This window comes from Erigeron canadensis, chromosome 1 (assembly GCF_010389155.1).
Source record: "Erigeron canadensis isolate Cc75 chromosome 1, C_canadensis_v1, whole genome shotgun sequence".
NCBI classification, from domain to species: domain Eukaryota; kingdom Viridiplantae; phylum Streptophyta; class Magnoliopsida; order Asterales; family Asteraceae; genus Erigeron; species Erigeron canadensis.
In genome coordinates this window covers 21,446,490-21,466,558 of record NC_057761.1, presented here as the reverse complement: position 1 = coordinate 21,466,558, position 20,069 = coordinate 21,446,490, and the positions used below count along the sequence as shown (strand labels likewise).

Below are 20,069 nucleotides of genomic sequence, written 5' to 3'. Positions count from 1 at the left end.
GGTTTGCACAACGAGAAGGATATGACTATAACGAAACTTTTGCGCCAGTTGCTAGGATTGAAGCTATAAGGTTATTTTTAGCCTATGCAAGTTTTAGAGGTATAAAGGTGTATCAGTTAGACGTTAAGAGTGCCTTCTTATACGGTGAAGTTAAAGAAGAAGTGTATGTTCACCAACCACCGGGGTTTGAAGATCCGAATTATCCAAGAAGAGCATATCGTTTGGATAAGGCTCTTTATGGATTGCATCAAGCACCCAGAGTGTGGTATGAAAAGTTGTCGACACATTTGTTGACAAATGGATTTACAAAAGGATCGATAGACAGCACATTGTTTATCAAATGGAAGAAGCGAGATTATCTAATTGTACAAGTTTATGTGGATGATATCATTTTTGGTTCATCTAATATTAAGATGTGCAAAGAGTTTGAAATGAGCATGAAAAATGAATTTGAAATGAGTGCTATGGGGGAACTTCAATTTTTCCTTGGACTGTAAGTCGATCAAAGGAAAGATGGATTCTTTATTCACCGGTCTAAGTATGTCGATGACATCTTGGAGAGGTTTCAAATGTTAGAGTCCGAGATATATGGTACTCTTATTATGCAAAATCATGGTTTAGGGGTTCTTGATCCGAAAGATGAACTTGTGGATGCAACTTATTATCGTGCTATTATTGGCTCATTGATGTATCTAACTGCTTCGCGTCCAGATATTATGTTCGCTGTTTGTCTTTGCGCTAGATTTCAAGCTAGTCCGAAAGAGTCACATTTGGTTGCAGCAAAACGTATTCTACGTTATCTTAAGGGAAACCAAGGGCTTGGTCTATAGTATCCTATGGGAGGAACGTTTAATTTTGTTGCATATACTGATTCGGATTTTGGCGGTTGTAACAATGACAGAAAGTCTACGACTAGAGGTTGTCAGTTGTTGTGAGGAAGATTAGTATCGTGGCAGTGCAAAAAGCAGACATGTGTTGCTCAGTCTTCATGTGAGGCAGAGTATATGGCTGCTGGTAGCTGTTGTTCCCAGGTATTGTGGATTCAACAACAACTTCGTGACTACGGTATGGATTTTCTTGATACTCCTATTAGAATAGACAATAAGTCAGCTATAGACATTACAAATAACCCTGTCATGCATAAGGTCACCAAGCATATTGATATTAGACATCATTTCTTGCGTGATTGTGCCTAAAAGAAGTTAATTCATTTGGAAAAGGTTATAACTGATGATAATTTAGCTAATCTGTATACCAAAGCATTTGATAAGGCTCCATTTGAGAAGTTAGTTCTTCTCAATGGGATGAAGAATGCTGATTCATATTAAATCTCTCAAAGAACTAATTTTGTAAGTTTGTGTCTGTAAATAGCTAGAGTCATAAAAATACAAAAAGAGTTCTTAGTGTCATAAAAACCATAAAAATGTGAAAAATGAGAAAATGACAAAAATATGAAGAGATTTAAGTTAATGCTGTAAGACGATTAGAAGTGAGGATACTTAGCTTTTAAGTCTGCTTAATCGTAATATAACTGCTTAGTTCAGTGATTACAATTTGGGATATATTGGTAGACACAAAATAGCAAGGTTTCCTTAATCTGAACTTAATTTATACAATGTTCTTGTGGGAAACATATTCAGATATATGGCTGAGAATGCTTGCTTTTCAGTAATGAATTGATCTAGTCCTTAAATTTTGTGAAAGATCTAGCATTACTATAGGATTTGTTCAAAATATAGGCAAAAACCTCTACAACTTATGAGCATGAAAGTTAGATGTGATATTGTTTATGCAAATGAAATGAATGTTAATTAAGGGGCTAATGTGGTCTTTGAGATTCGGACAAGTATATCCTCGGGGTGTCTTTGTATACCTAGCCTACGTAAAGCTTCCAACTTGGGATAGGTTGTCAGAAAATTCGCTACATGGGTCTCATAGAAAATCACGGGTTCCTTATAAATATTGAAATGCAAAAGCAAATAAGTTAAATCACAAAGTAATCAAATTTTGTTATCTAAAAAGTGTCTCATGATTTGTTTAAGGATGTTTTTGAATATATATTGAATATTTGTTATCTTAGTGCTTATATCGATTACGAAAGTATATCTGAATGTGGGTCACATAAGTTCGCAAACTATTCAATGGCATATTAGGCTACTCGGGTTATATGGTGACTGTCCTTGGCCAGGGTATGTCGAAAGTGTCATAACTCAAAGGAAACTAGAAGTACCGAGTGTTTAAGAGGACAAATATACTGATAATCGTGGTTGGGTCACTGTTCATAACTAATAATAAGAGAATTATTTCTCACTTACAGACTTATGTAAATGCTAATCTGATCTAATCTGTAGAAACTTAAGATTTCTTGTAAATAAATAAAGTAGTTTAGTCTTTTAGTTATTTTTTGTTTTTATTTTTATTTTTATTTTTTTTCTTTTTGTACTAATAAATGTTAGTTTGTGTATCAAACTAGTTCTTATTGCACGAGAGATTTGATAAGCATAAATTTTGTTGCTTATGGTAAGTATGTTTAAAAGATGGATTTTCTAATTAATACATAAGTTGTTTAATTTAGAAAATGAAATGATTTTGAAAATTGAAAAGTCAAAATATTTTTGAATGTGTTTCAAGTAAATTTTTGAAATTTCAATTGTTTTTGGTTGATAAGTATGCTTGACAAAGAATGGACTTGCCTTAGATCTTGTAATGATTTCTAGGTTAAGATTTTAGTTGTTTTGCATATTTATGATAATTTATTGTTGTTGATGCATTGATGAAGTTTGTTAAGTGTGCAGGTTATAGATATCAAATTTCATTTGAATACCATATTGAAACAAGTAGGATCGGTTATATCACGATTAATCTACATGCGGAATGCATCATTGCCTTTTCATTAACCTAAAGCTTAGTGTGATAGGTTATAATTGTATTATCAAGATCACAACCTAAGATGTAATGTGATAGGTTGTTGATATGATATTTTGATGTATTTGTAATTAAATATGTTTTAATGTAAGTTTACATTTGTTTAAAGTTAAACATCAATGAAAAATGATCGATTTTATGTCAAGATAATAATGTAAGATTAATTGGTACATTATTGTGATGACAAGTTCGTACGGATGATCTACGATTGCATATTCGAGTAGATACAGGTTTTTGGTAACGAGTATCTACAGGTTTATGTTTCTGGAATTTTCGTAATTTTTCCTTGTTTAGAATTCTGGAAAATTCACGAAATTTGGCTAAGGAATGAAGCTTGTGTGAATAAAAATCTGAAAATTCGAAGTCCTTCGTGCTGACGTCAGAATGCCTCGCGCTGACATCATCACGAAGCCCACGAAGTTTGTCCTTCGGCCCGGCCCATGAGGATTCGAATATAAATACGGGTTTTTACCTTTCATTATTTTACCTTAATCGTAAATTAACCCTAATTAATCACATGAATTACTCTCCTTCGTGCCACTATTCATCCGCCCCCTATTTCGATCGATTTCATCTTTAGTTCGTGTTTTTCACTCAGATTAGTTGGTAAATTCACGATATATGATCAATTATTAATGTTTTGAGTATTAGAGTTAACGATTTCAAGTCGTTATGATGCCCAAAGTTTTGAATCTTCTTCGCGTGAACAGTAACTCGGATGAACCAATAATTAGATCTTCAATTTTTGATGTTTTGGACTTAAAATTAGATTAATTGATATTTATACATGTTAAATCTAACAAAAATTTATGTAAACAAGTGTCAAATCAAGATTAATTGAAGTAATTTGTGTTTCGGTCACTATTCACACGAAGAACACGAATCACTTCGTGTTCATCGAATTCGTTTCGATTATTGATTTTCTGGGCATGAAAAATAGAAAAACAAGTCCAAATTGATGTTTATTATCAGTTTTGATTGATTAAACTATCAAATGGAGATGTTTTCTTCGTGAATCTGGGTTCGCATGAAGGTTCGTGCTGACATCATCACGAAGAGGCTTTGCCTCATGCTGACGTCACCACGAAGCAGATCGTGTGACAGAAAAATTTTGTAATTTTTATTTCTAACTTTTCGTTTTCTTGTCGTTTTCGTTTGTTTTGTGCAGGTATGGCAAGACAAGGTGCTCGCGTGTTCGTCAAGGAACATAATGCTGCAATTGATCTCAGCATTACGCAGTCGGGATGCACACCAGAGTTTGACGGTGTCCTCCAGTATCTAGCACGCTCTTGTATTCGTTTTGCTTTGACCGAGAATACTCCGCTGGTCATAAGTCTTATTACTGAATTCTGGAACTCAGCCAGATTGGTGCAAGTTGGTGATCATACTATGATTCACACTACTGTTGCTGGTCGTAACATTCAGTTTACTGCTGGAGATTTAAGGACTATTTTGGACTTAGGAACTGATGATATGGAGCAAGGTCCTGTTGAGTTTGAAGAAAGCTTTTGTGACGGTGCTCTCAGGCGTATGGGATATGTTGGTGATATTACTCATCCTTATCGCAAGAATCGTCTTCTAGGCAAATGGAGATTGCTTGCCTACTACTTATTGAGGTCCCTTAGTCATTGGAGTGCAGGTCATGATCAGTTGAACATTTTTACTGCTTCTCAGATGGTTGCTCTTGTGCTGAACAAGCACTATAGCTTTTCTCAGTACATATATGATAATTTCGTTAAGCAGTTGAGAGCGTTTGGAAACGATAAGAAATTCTTTCTGTTTCCAAGATTTGTGATGATAATCATTCGGCACAGAATAGCAGATTTACCGTTTGATGGTCCTACTTTCAATTTGGGTCGTCTGACTCATAAGGTGTTTGTTGAGAGTATGAAACGCTTTGCAGGTCATGGTGTTCCTGATAATGTTACCAATCCACCATTGTTCGGACATCTCATATATCCTGACTATGTTGCTCCTCGACAAGGTTGGGAAGATGAAGAACCTGTTGCTGCTGCTGATGATGATGATGATCAGGCTCAAGATAATCCTCGGGAAGAGCGAGCTAATCAGTTTGAGGGACTCAATGATGTTCCTTTGTTTGCTGGAAATCTGGAGGATGATCCAGATTTGGATGCTCTTATAGAGGATATTGATGATCCTGCAAATCTTATGCCACCAACTTTTGGAGTTTCTATTACTACCTCTGCTCCAGTTGGTGTTGATGTTGGTCCTTCTGAATTAGCAGTTATTATTAATGCTGGTGATGACTCAGAAGAGGATGAAGAAGAGGTTGAAAGATTACCAAAGCGAAGAAGAAAACATGGAAAAGGAGTTGATGCTGTGGAAAGACTTCCAACTTCTCAGCGATCTCAGGCTGAAGTTGATAGAGAATTTGATGCATATCAAGAAGCCATGGAGAGTTCTCATGCACCTAATGTTGGTGATACTCCATTGGTTTCTGCTTTAAGAGCTTCAGTTTCTGATGTTCCTGTTTCTGTGTCTACTACTTCTGCTGGTGTTGTTGTTGGGGAGAAAAGGTCGAGACCAAAGTTTATTATTAGAGGAATTGGTTCTCGCGCACAAGTTGTTATTGAGGCTACAACTGTTACGATTCCTACTGCTCTGGAATCTACAGTTGTTGCTCCTAGGCCTTCTTCTGCTCCTATTCAGGCTACAGTTCCTGTTTCTACTGTCATGGGACGTCTGTTGGCTCTTTTGCAACGCCCTCAAATGCCTCCCATAGGAACTTTTAGTGCTCGTATGCCTTCATTTGAAGCTACAATGCCACCTCATGTCTCTACATCTGATGTTGCTTCTACGTCACGTCCAGTTGCTCCTATTCAAGTGTAGCTGAGTCATTTGTTTTCTGAGAAGAAGATGTTAGAGATGAGAATCACAGCTTTGGAGAATCAGCTAAAGCTCCAAGCTGCCAAGCATCAAGAAGAGATGGACTTAATGACAGCACTTGTTCATTCTCTTGCTTTTAGACTTGACCAATTCTTGGCTCAAGGGGGAGATAAAGATGATTGTAAGGATGATGAGCTAGCAAAGAATACTAGAGATGATGATCATGAAGATCAAGATCGAGCTCAAGATCCAAATCAACGACAACCAACAGTTGGTGAGCCAGAGAATCAGGGTTTCAGATCAAGATGCTGCTGGTGATGCTATGGATACAGAGACTGCAGATATTCAGGGGGAGTCGTCAAGACAAAGAGAGTCAGAGATTGCTGGTACAGCTGGTGCTAGTACTTCTAGGACTCAAGATAAAGGTAAAGCTGTGATGGCCGCTCCACATGCAGATCCTGATGATCCAAATGATGATGATGAGGAAGATTCCAATTCAGGTAACTCCGATTCTAATTCTAATAGAATAGAAAGGAAGATTTGAGAAAAGCTAGTGAATGATCCTCATAATCATATAGAAAAAGAAAATCTTAGCAAAGGAAAATCTACTCAGGATAGTGAGTCAACTAAGACTGATTCTACTAGCAATGCCTCTACAGAGTCAGATTTGCACCCTTTAAATGTGCATACTAGAAAAGAGATTGGGTTATGATCCACATGCTCATATGAGAGCTAGAGCAGAGATTATGGATTATGATGATTATTATGATCCAGGATCACTTAGGGATCAAATGAAAGAACGGTCAGGGTTAACTCATACATCTTCAGAGTCAGAGTCAGGTTCAGATTCAGATTCGGATTATGAACCTTAGTGCTAATGATTTTTGTTTTTGTAATGATTATAAGATAAATATGAATGTATTTGTTACATTATATTTATGATATAATATTATTGTTGCAAGTTAAAGTAGATAAAGATTATAAGATAAATATTAATATAATTGTTGCATTATATTTATGATATAGTGTTATTTATTTTAATTTCTTTTATGTATTTATACTATTATGTCTTGACTTATGATTTATGTTCTTTATCTTTGTATATGTAAATTGTTTAAATTGCAGATAATCTTTAAAGGATAGGTGCATTGGACGATTTTGATGCTAAAGATGAATTAGAAAGTATCAATGGTGAAGATATGGAAGAAGGAGAGTTCATTACTTCAGAAGCTGATAGAAAAAGGTTACTTGATATACCTTATGACTTTGATCGTGTCTTTAATGAAGATGAAGTTATTCCAGCTGAACCAATAGCTAAAGTGGAACATCTCAATCTTAATCCAATAAAAGAAAGTCCAGATGAACCTAAGAATGCAGCAAGTTTGAGGTTTGTTGTATCTGCAAATATAGTAGATGAAGGACATGCTAATGTATTTGATCTATTCTGGAATATAGATGTTACGCGAGAGGTTGATCTTGGAAGATTTAATATACCTCCGGTGCAGCAAGATCCTGAGTTTATTATTAATAGATTGATTCCAGGTTATAGAGGACATACTGGTTTGGTAATACGTGATACATATAAGCCATCGATGTTTTGGGAGTTTGTCTCAGACAAGGATGCACCTAAGTATTTCTCAGTGATACAAAGTTGGTTTTATGATCAAAGAATCGAATTATTTGTTATCAAGAGAAAAGAAGGATGCCAGTATATGTCGATGAGTCAAAGACATTTCCACTCTCTTAGTGATTCCGATATGTTAGATTTGGGAAGAAGATGGTTCGTTAATCTTCAACAAAATGGACTTGCAGATTTCTATTGGAATAGATTCCGAAGTGAAAGAATTTGGAATTTCAGCGATAGAGGTTTGAAGCCTGAAGATAGGTTGATTAAACCTACACCGAAGACGAAGATTAAGAATCCAGATGGCACTTTTCGGTTTGTCCAGAAAAGGATTAAATGTGTTAAAAAGGTTCCCGCTATCAGATGGGATCAAGATATGCTGACAGCGATGACATTTTGGCAAATAGATATCAAGTCAGGCGAAGCACAGATGTTTGTTGATGATTCACAGGAACAAATGTTGCTACGCATGTATGATCCAATGCAGGTTGTCAACTTGTCAAAAGGTGATCAGAGAAGACTTTTGAATACACCTTGTTCAGCAGTGGAATTTTGGAGAGTTGAAGAAAGGTGCTATCGCAACATTCTCGCACATTGTTGCAAGAGAGAATTCATGCGAATAGCACAAGACTTTTATTTAATGGATAGCTTTGAAGTTCAAGTTCGAAGACTTTAAAGAGATCTAATTGCAATCGTCAAGGGGGAGTCTGTAGATGCAGATTCATTGTGACAATCGCAACATAGATTTGATTATCATTTATGTTTTAGAAACTATGTTTGTAATCATTTAAATAAGAACTTGAGTTGATATTTAATGATTACGTCTGAATTTCAATATTATATCTGTTTTGTATTGTGTTTGTGTGTTATATATTGTTTTGCAGGTACAAGAACATAGAATCAAGGTTTATAAGTGTCGTAGAACACTTAAGCGATGGTTGGATGTTATGTATGAGCCAAACGAAGTAAAACAAAGAATCAAAGGGTCGAACCTCGTGCTGACGTCATCAGCATGTAGGACTGGCCTCGTGCTGACGTCAGCACGAGGCAGATCGATTGATTATTGTTTCGGGCCTAATCCTTCGATTAAGGCCTAAGCCCACACGATCCAATACATAACTAGTATAAATACAAGACCTAATCTACGGAATTAGGTTAATGGTTTGCCTCTTCACTTACTCACATGTAGACCATTTCCAAGGCATCGCCTTCATTAGGTATACTAGTCTATAGTATCTTCTATACTATACTTTTCTATCTCGCTAGTTTCCTGAACTTCCTTGTATCGAGTGGGTCCTTTCCTTAACGTCGTTGCGAGTGGGTGGTGTTAGTCATTTGTTCTCCCAACTTTCAGGTGTTGCGTCGAGTCATACGTGGATTGAGGGAATCGTAAATCTTTGGAAAAAGAAAAACCACACTTTTATTGTGTTTGGTCCTCAAGATTGTTGAAATTCACTTGGCTAGTTTCAATGTAAAAGTAGGTAGTAGGACTTCATACTTCATAGCAAGAATAAGTTGACAACTCAAATTAATATCCTTAGGTAAATTAAACGGATTGCTTCAACGTCGCTTGTAATCGAAAGAACTCCAACTTCATCTTCAAACTATTTCCCTTTGGTGTTGTGCTACTTGAACAAGTGAAATGATGTCTGCACACGGATACTAATGAAATAGTGTTGCGTTTTAACTTGCAGATTCAATCCCAAGGGCTTCAACTATTGCTTGTAAAAATTTGATTCCTAGTACTCTGACTGACACACATCATAACTTCCACGTCCCACATTTCGTGATCCAATAACATCTTCTATGTTATAGAGTTATCCCAAGTCTTTAAATCATGAACAAATTATGTCTGATCAACTTTCTAATCCCTTGTTGTCGCGGCGAGAGGAGGGTACTACTCACTCAATTTCGGCATTCTTGAGTGTTGCGTAAGTGAGTTGTATGTTGTTAGGTTACTAACATTTGAGGAGAAGCGGTGGTGATCATTACATTGAATCATTAAGAATTTCAAAGATATAGAATTTGGTTTTGAACGAAGGAATGGAAATTATAAGAACAAAAGATTCATTAAGGCTCGAATCAGACTTCTTGCGCGAGTTAAAGAAATCACTTCTATGTGTTACGTTGCCCATTAGACTCCAACTTTCAATGACGTCAATATATGTTGCACCGACTTAAATAATATAGATAGATGTTCGCATATACATGTTAGAATAGAAATATCGCACAAAATTTCGAGGCTACCTTCCTCCTAGTGTATCGTCTGGAATATATGGGTGCGTGTTCGACTAGCGTCATCGAATCGCAATATGGTTGTAATACCACTCGCCCTTCACAATCCTCCAATGTCATCCGACGTTTCCATATGTTTTGCACTATCCCAGATTGAGTATAAAAGTTGTGCATAGCTGCCTTCAAGTCACGTCGTATCCTGGGACTATAATCCTTGGAGTATATCGTCAAACGCTCGTGAGAAGACGCTTTATTGATGATATCACATCGTCGTATGTCCATAATGAATAGTGGTAAGAATTAGGATGTCAAGTATTTTCAAAAAGAGTATGAGTGAACGAATATCGGAGGCGTACTTAATGTCAACTTTCATACTTGGAAAATTTCTAATTTATAATGAATTTCCCAAGGCGATCACTAGTTCTCAAGCGGTCAAATCTCAACATGCAATATCTATCTTGATAGTAAGGACTAACCATATTATCATCATATCAAGCAATTACTAGTCCTTAATATTCAAATCTTAGAGCATCATAACTATCTCATAATTAGGCACAACAATATAGTCATTACATCAACTGCGCACTAGTCCTTATATAGCTCAACCTTAAGGCGCAATAATTATCTCAATAGTAAGGCATGACTACATAGTCATCACTATATTCGTGCGCAGATTCTTGAATAGTTCAATCTTACGGGTGAAAGCTTTCATATTTCTATTGTCCATAAAATTTCCTATCAACTCGTCATGCTCATATTCTCCTTCAAATCAATCATAGATAATCAACCTCTTTACACAATAATTTAAACAAGTCATATCTCAAAGTGATTTCATGCCTCCTAATAATCACATTATTTTTAAAGTGCATATGCTACTTAAAGTTCAACATAATAAATCATAAAGCATTTACGCATGAATTTCGCACATAATTTCCATATTGCACATTCCAAACTTTCACATTGCACATTATAACTTTCACATTGCAATCAAATCAATCATGCCCAAGTTTGCATGTTATAGTATAGAGTAGCATGTATCAACACTTACATTTCAATCTAACATTCATTTCACTTATAAATGTGCATATGGTGGGATCCTACTAGACTAGCATAATCCTTACATAAAGCAAATCTCGAACTATTATATATGCTTAGGTGAATGTCTAGATGCAACACGTATGCTCATAAAACGGATTTAATAAAGAGCTTTTTGAAACGGAATCCTTTTGAACATAAGTCCAAGTGGCCGTTTGAGTTTTACATGGTTCTCTCATAATTAAACGTAAATTCATGACTTTACGTTTAATTATGGTCCTACCATGTAAAGCTCAACCTAACCCGCTTAACCTTATGCTCGACTCGACTATAAAAATCGTTTTGAAAAGCGGCTATAGTTTCGAAATTCCCGGAGGAACTCCAATGTTCTCTATAACCTTAGGCTCTGATACCATTTTCTGTAACACCCCAACTAAGGCGGAATGATGAGATGTACAGAAAGTCGAGTATTCAAAACAAGGATTATAAATAACATTCACCATATCTTTATTTGATAAAAAGAATTTACAAATGTACAAGCATGTGAACCAATTTCCAAGTACAAATGCGTCCACCATACTTGAATATTAAGTTCACGAAACAAATATCAAGCACAAGAATAGTATACTACAATGATCAAGGCGGATTCCATTGCCTATCACAAGGTTTGATCTTTGACTCCAAAGTGCAATGCAAATAATCATGAAGCATATAAATCCTCAATGCTTAAGCTTATTTCCTGAAAAGCATGAAGAAAAAGTGTCAACTACAAAAATGTAGTTGGTGAGTGCATAGGTTTTTATATAAATCTTGATACATGCCCATTTTAACACTTAGAAAGTATATTATTGTTACATTTCGAAATTCCCAAACCATAAGACCGACAAAATTCTCATATCAAACCATCAAGCTTTCGAAAATACTATAATGCCATTTCAAGACTTGGAAGAATCCATGGTAACTTATAAAGTTCTCATTTATCAAATCATTATGAGAGAAAATATATCAATCGATTTATCGTATATCATACCCAAAATCATTCGGTCATCAAGATTTCAATATCGCCTGTAACAACCGTCTTAGAAATGCTCTAATTAAGTTCTTGAAATGTACTTTCGCCACTAGAACGGCCAGACAGTTCAATTTGATTAACTTCTTGACGTGCTTTAGACCTCAATTATGTGCTTATATGAAGGTCAATTTGATCTTAAATCTTGATTGATATGACGAGTTCATAATTATGTACAATGAAATATTAAAGTTCGGTTCATAAACGTTCATATTCATTAAAGTTCTAGTTCAAAATGTTTGCAACTGGTCCTTGCATTTATTGGGTTCATTAAATATGGAAATGTATATATAGAAAAAGATGGAAACCTAGAGAGAGAAGTCATTCACTATTCATCCTCTTCTTCTCTCTATTTTCACACACTAAAACACCTTGCAGCCACATTTTTCACCCATAAATTCATCCTTTGATTTTGGATTGTTAAATCGAAATCACTTGTACTTCTAGCATCCTTGTGATAATCAAAATGTATTTCCTGAATCAAATCTCAGGTAATAACAACAAATAATGAGTTTTTGATCAAATTAAAAGTGAACTTTTTATGGTTTATGTTCTTGATGATTTGGTCCGATTTTGATATGAAATCGTGTTAATGATTAATGGGTTTGTGTCTAAATGTACTTAATAACAATAGTGTGAACAAATTTGGGTCATAAAATACGTTAATCTTCAAAGCCCATTTTGGGAAAATGAAAGTAAACTTGTTCTTGAGGTTATGCCTTGTTCATGAGTTATTTGATCTTGGAAAGCATTAAAAATGATAAAAGATGTTGTTATTGTGCATATATGTACTAGTTCTATGTCCTAACAAGTCCCGAAATCGATCTGGATCATCGTGCATTGTCCTTGTGCTTGTTCAGCCCGTTTGGGCAGTAAAACGACCTTGACTGGGACGATCTTGTCCCAAGATCATCCTAGGCTACCTTCCTTGTTCATAGTTCATGTTCGTTGATCTTGTGTGGTGTTGTTGGAACGTTTAAGGGGTAACCGATCCTTTGGATTGGTTTAGCTCAAACAATTGTTCAAATCTATCGATCATATGACTTGTTCTAGCCTTTGGATCACTTGGACGATCCTGAACAAGTTTCTTGAGACGTTCTTAAGCCTGCTACACTAAGACGATCTTGAAGAGGTCTCTAGGACGATCTTGGCTAGTCCTGTAGGACGATCTCGAACCCTAAACTGCTAGGACGATCTTGCTTGTTCATTGGGACGATCTTGCATGTCCAGAGGGACGATCTGAAGTACTTCAAAACCCTAGGATGACTTTGTGCATTCATTAAACAACACGTACTTGTTCTATAACATACCACACTCGATCCTTAATCATCTAATCGGTTCATAACAACATCATTACTTGATTAATCACATCAAAGGCTGATCATTAACATCTAAGCTAGATCATGGTTCGATCTAAGACGACGTACAAAGTGCAAACCCTAATTAAGTACATTTAAGACGTGTCCTATCTTGTTTATCAAAGTACGAGTTCTATGAACAACTAAATCGAGTTCTTAAGGCTAAAGTTCATTATTAAAGACATGTTCAACTCATTAACATGATAAGTACTTATGTGTGAGTTCAAAGACGTTCAGCTTGAGTCCAGTTCATGTACTTAAAGTTCATTTAAAACTCTTTTGAGTCAAAACGTTCAAAGATCTTCAACGGACCAAATCATCAGTTCATCAAGGACATTTCAGTGATTAAATATCACTTGAACTAATATACGTACTTGTGCGTGATCAATGATATGTACTTAGGCTTTCATCAAGACGTGCTTGGAATTTGATAGATATAACATATCTATCTCTGTGCTTGTTCTATGTGCTTATACTACTGTGCTTGTACCAGATCATTGTGAGTTACGTGCTTGAACTATTTTACGTACTATATTATGATCTTGATCTTGGACTACTTATGATAAGATTCTTACACTGATTAAAAGAGTATTTAAGTCTTGAATGGGCAGGATCTTAAATACATCTATACTACTGTACTTGATCTTCAGACATGTTCTAGTTCGTACCTGTACTACTGTACATCCCACGGTTTAGGGATTTGTACAAGACTTTGTTCATTACTATTAATTCATGTCCCACAGTTCAGGAATGAATGTACCAGTTCATATTAGTACTTGTTCACTGCTATCAATTCATGTCCCATAGTTCAGGGAATGAACCGTAGGTAATTATGGGCAGCGCTGTTTAGGGTAGGTCAACCCTCATTCTCCATAGTTCAGGAGAATGCATATTACTTGTTCTTGCTCTTGTCATTGTTCTGACAAAGATCTATTTGAAGTACTTGAGACATATGGGCTTATTATCACATTAAGGTTCAGTTCTGGCCATTCGGTTTAGCAGTGACAACTTATAACTAAAAGTTCATTATATGTTCTTGTTCAGTTCGGACTATTATAAAGTACTTATGTTCGACGTGCAAATCTTGACTTAGTTCTTATTATACAGACAGTACTTTGGTTTAACGTACAAAACTTATGATCTTGTTCTTATTATACATATATAATTATATGTAGACCAAAAGTACTTTATGTGAACCTCACCAACTACTTTTGTAGTTGACCTTTTGAACTTACATGCTTTTCAGGCTAGGTTCATAGTTCTTAGCATAGGAGTCTTCCTCTTAAGCCCATCCTTTTGGCGATTGTTCGAGCGTACAAGTTCAGGAGCTATGAAGATCTTCCTTGCCACTTCAGTTCAAGTTCTGTTCCTAAAAGACAATTGTTCTGTCTTACGAATATTGACTATTCTGAGTACATTTTATGTTATGTAATAACTATCGTACTTCTGTTATTTATTAATGTTAATGGTTGTGTTGGAACTTGTACTGTGCGCAATTGTGCTTATTTGTGCATCTCGTATATTTCGCTTTAGCGGGGTGTTACATCGTCAATTTCGACAACTTTCAAGATTCCATATAAGGTCCAATGCCCAAACCGTATGTTCAACCATAATATCCATCCATAATAATATTAATAACATTTAGCCAAAGGCATAATTTGATGAGTTTGTGCTTGAGCCACTACTAAGACCGGTTATGTCCAAGATAATAAGAAACATGTGCCGTCAATCACATGCAATAGTAATATTAACAATAATAATAGAATGGGGCGTGGCATAGAATTGACCACTGATATAGTAGTTAGAGGACCGCGTGGTCGGACTGGGAATGAAGGTCATCACAAAGGCAAGCCAAACATCCCACCGTTACGCATTGGGTGAGGGGACAAGTCCTAGTGGCACAACTCTCAAACTACAGGCCTCTCGAAGAGTTAATAGTAGTGTACCGAGGTGAAACAGTTTGATAGTACTCAAGCTCATCATATAATATATAACATGTTGAACATACAATATAATTTCCATATCATAATCATTCCTTCAAATATCACTTCATAAAAGAAAGCAATTTTATTTATCATGTTTTTCACCCCGAAAGTAAAACGCATAAAAGAGTTTGAAAGGGGGCTATGACTCACCTTGGTATGCAGAGCATTATATATATACTTATCCCAAAATGGGTACTTCCCATCTATTGTTTCCTTGATTATATATTCCATCATGGTCATCATCCACATTTCAAAGCCAAGACTATCCTAACGAGAGGACTAATATACATAAGTTCCTATCTTAAGCCATAACTTAGAAATGCCACTTTTATTAAGTTGTCACCAATTATGGAATCCAAGTGTATTGCTAATATTCACATCTTTTTAATCATAGAGATTGATGGTGTAAAAGGTCACTTTCAGTATAAGTTGTTAGAATTTCGGTAACTTGTCTTCATTTGTGGTTTCGTTTGGCATCTTAGGTCATCATATGCTAATGTCATATTAAGTTATATTAACCTTATTCATCATTTGATGTGTAACCGATTTTAGGATGAATTAGCATTTGTGATATCAATTTATAGATTGGTTAACGTAATTACTTATGTTCATTCCGCTTAGTTATATTTCGCGTTACAATGTTTACGCTTATCCTTTAACTCACATTTTTCTCGATATGTCGTATGATTACTTGGGTTTATGAAATTCATTTAAGTGTTATGGGCCATTATCAATTGGGCCTAAAGTGTGATGGGTTTTTAAGTGACTTGGGCTTAATTTAGTTATTGGGCTTAACCTTATTTGGGTTATGTGCTTAATGGGTTGTATTGGTTATTGGACTTTATGGTTTGTTGGGCCAAGTGGGCCTACTGATTTATGGTTCTATGGGTTTAGAATTTGGGCCGGGTTAGCCCATTATGGTTTTAGTGCATCTTTTAGCCCATTATACAAATGGTTAGTTTCCTTTCAAATTTTTTGTTTTTAATTCATATTTTTTTGAAATGTTGGCTACTATTTTGGGGTCAAGCCAAATTATTTGGACCTTCATGATTTTTACACAGTGACTTATATGTATCTAGTATTTTTGTGAATTTTTTGTGAATTTTTAGATGATGTTTGGTGTGCTTAAAAATTATCCAAACACAAACTGTTCCGAATGGACACTGCTTGCGACATCAGAAGTTTTATAAAGGTTCTTGATGTTTTGATTGTTAGAAAAATCTCAGAATTTTATTTTAAGTTCAAAACACATTGAAATTAGTTTCCACCAAGTATGACCTCCTGGAACCTTATGGATTAGGAGATAAAAATTGTTAAAGTTTATAAAATATTCATACCAAATTACAGTTTTGACCAGTTTCAATAGAAAAATCATATCTTTCGTTTGGTTCATTATTTTTGAGTAATTCCATTTGGTGGTTATTCTTAACTCGTTTCTCTACAACCTTTATTTTGAAAGTTTTACTTGAAAATGCCCTCACATGCCCAGTTTGGCCGTTCAAAGACAGAAGATAGATTCTGTCAGCTTACTTTGTTTGCCCAATGCATGCCTTTACTTTATAGCTTCACCCAATACTTATTTTGGCAAACCCTATACATTTTGTTCATCCTAATTCATCTCTTTATCTTTCATTATTGTTTTCTCTAGATTTTATTTCATATTTTATGGACAAATCATGTGATGAAAGTGATGAATTTATGTTTGTGTTCTTGTGATTTCGGTTAGTGATTTTTGTGCATATTTTTGTCTTGAATTCTTATAAAATCCTTATTTCTTGTACTAACTTCATACATCCCAGATTATTAACATGTATTTTAACATCAAAATATATATGAAATCATCAATTAAAGACCCATCTCAAATCCCAAATTAAAAAAACTTAAACTAGTGCAAATCTAAGCATGCATGTAATCATCTCATCATTTTAACAACAAATCTTTATCCATCTTCAATTCAACAACTTAAAAACACATTTTTATGAAAAACTCCAGAAATATATTCATCAAAATATATAAAAATATGACCATATTTCAAAGGAAAAATCACTTTAAAATCTATTTAAACTATGACAACACCTTTGGGTCTTAAACTAGTTGAATCCTTGAATCTTTCTTCTAGATTTCAACATGCATGAGCATGAGGAAGAAGATTCTATCAACTTGCCTTTATCAAGTGTATTTTCAAGAAGAAAATCAAAGAAAAACATGGTCTTTGATAAAGATCTTTTAGTATATACAAAAACAAGATAGATTAAACAAAGAGATGAAGATTTATACCCTTCTTGCACTCGGTTTTGGAGATGAATTTGGACAGAAAATTTCGTGGTCCTCTAAGCCCCATATGAACCTTAATCCAAGCTTAAAATAACCCTTAGCCCTTACTTGAATCAACCCTTGTTTACTCCTTTAAAAACCCTTATTATTACTATAACTTTAGATTGATTTTTCTTGCCTTTTTGTTGCTTTCTTTAAACCGAAATGGAGAAGAAGAATAGGAGGAGAAAATGCAGAAAATTTGAGAAGAGAAGAAATGAGAGAGAAAAGGTGTTTGTGTGTCTGTTAGGAAGGGTTAGAGTGATTAAGTTGTGTGAAGAAAGAGTTGGAGTGTGACTTTGGGTATGAAATGCCTTGGAAGTGTAAGAATAATGCATGCAACTAATTTTTGATTGGGTAAAGGCTTATGGGGGAGGGGGGCCGGTTTTCGTAAAGGAAAATGGAAGGGATTTTTGTTTAAATTTTGTATTTTAAGTGTAAGTATGTATATATGTGGTGTATGTAAGTATTATATGTAATAGTAGGTAGTAAAGGTGCATGTATTCCAATGTTTACTAGCTTTTAAAGGTTTTCAAAAAAAATGTGGGTATATATATATGTTTATGTGTCATGTATATATATATATGCATACCTTTGTGTTTTAAAATTTGTTACATAATCCCATTAGCAATATATTTGTATTTATATTAGACATGCATTTGTGCACTTATTATTATCCAAGCATTTTGTACATAAGAATTTGTTATTATATGGTTAGGATGGTTAACCTACAAAGTTTATATGTCTGAAGAAAGTATTGAAGCTTGCATAAAGGGTATTCAGCAAAAGTACACGAGCACACTTCCATATCTTATATCCTTAGACCTCTCAAGCAATAAAATTATTGGTGAAATTCCTGATGTGTTGATGGACCTGGTAGCATTGACGAATTTGAATCTTTCAAGAAACGAACTAAGTGGACACATTCCCACAATGATCGGAAATCTAAAGTCAATGGAATCTTTAGATTTGTCGATGAACAAGTTGTCTAGTCAGATTCCTCAAAGTTTAGCTAGTGTGAACACTCTAGGCTATTTGAACCTATCATTCAATAAATTATCCGGTCCATTACCGGTTGGAAATCATTTTCAGACTTTTGATAATCCCGCTATATATGAAGGGAACAACGGACTATGTGGATTCCCACTATTAAGTTGCCAAGGAAACAATTTATCATACTCTCATGTTGGTGATGATGAAGGTGAGAATGGTTCACAAGCTTTCTCGTGGTTTTATGCTGGTATGGTTCCAGGATTCATTGTAGGTTCCATGGGACTAATTATTAGCTTGCACTATAATAGGAATTGGAGGGTAACTTACTTTGAAATGATAGAGAATGTTTACGTTTTTCTAATGGTTTCTATCAAGTGACTTTTGCTCAACTAAGGAGGAAGTTTTTCTAAATATATGTTTGATGTTGTGGTTTGACTATTAAATGTATGGTGTTATATATTTAAGCATGTGGTTGTTTAGTGTGATATTTATGGATTCAAAGAAATTTATAGGAATGAAACTTTGATAGGGGCATTTTGCTCATGAGGACAATATGAAGTTGCTTCAAGACTAAGAAAGGGGAAGTATTTTACTATTGTTAAGAGGATGTGGGTTTTGTATTATCTCATGCAAGGAAGAGTTTGTCAAAATATTGTTTGTATTCTCGTTATGTGTCTTCGGGTAACGTATAAAAGATTGATGGGCTAAATATATAAGGCATATAAAGAACATTCCCTTATATATTGAGCATGCAAATTATAGTTGAGTCAGCAGGAGAAATAAAAAATACTAAGCAAACTTTTTTATCCGACCCTTAGAAATGCAAGAAGATCCATATTGATATACTTATTAGTAGGAGATATACACGTTTGGAATTTGTTAAATTTAAATGTATGATTGAAATATTGGTGAGTCGCGTTTACCCTTTATGGTAAACTTTAAGTGTGCAAAAACGTCTCTAAGATGTAGCCAACCTTATAAAAAGAGTTTTGATTGTGGTTTTTTGTATAGAGCTTTGTTAACAGCAAATTGTTTAAAAAAAATAAAAATAAAAAATAGGCATTTCGGGTTTTTTATCCCCACAATCTACAAGTATCTTATATTCAAGTTTACTTTTTAACAACATATCGTATCGTACATTCTAGTGTATAGAGACATTGGCGGAGCCAATGAAGTATGAGGAGGCATGATGTGTAAAATCTAGTCTTAAATTTATAAACAAGAAAATACTAATAGTTAGACTTCTACACACAGGCAGTGTACCTTATCATGTATAGTAAAGCTATCAGTAAGTCCAGGATCGAACACAGGGACTGATTAAGAGTAAGCGAGTTTTAAATAGCTAAAAAGAGTTTGGTTTTTAAAGACACCACGTCATCTTGATCTTTGAAAAGTTAGTTTAAAATTAAAAAGAGTTAGTAATTCCGTAGAATTAATTGAAAAGTTAGTAAAATCCATAATAATATTGTATACTTATCTTATAATGGTTAGTTTTATTTGTCTTGGCATGAGTAGCTAAGTTTTTTTAATCATCTACTAAGATGAAATGATACAATTGAATAATGGTTGCATAATCTTTTGAATTCAAATTGATTTGATTTAACGTTGTGTCGAGATCTTAGCTTATTAATTCTTTGTTATTTAATTATTGATTGCGGATAGTTTTTGCATGATCTTAGTGGTAA

At 34.7% G+C, this 20,069-nt stretch overlaps 1 protein-coding gene across 1 annotated transcript in view; it reads left to right on the top strand.

Annotated features, from left to right (window-relative positions):
* The window catches only part of LOC122586936 (receptor-like protein EIX2), a 37,490-nt gene extending 18,728 nt beyond the window's left edge, over positions 1–18,762 (top strand). Inside the window, exons 3-4 of the mRNA XM_043758972.1 lie at positions 4,960–5,185; positions 18,110–18,762. Coding sequence (XP_043614907.1) covers positions 4,960–5,185; positions 18,110–18,762 — 879 coding nt within the window. The remainder of the gene's footprint in view (positions 1–4,959; positions 5,186–18,109) is intronic.
* The last annotated feature ends 1,307 nt before the right edge of the window (positions 18,763–20,069 follow it).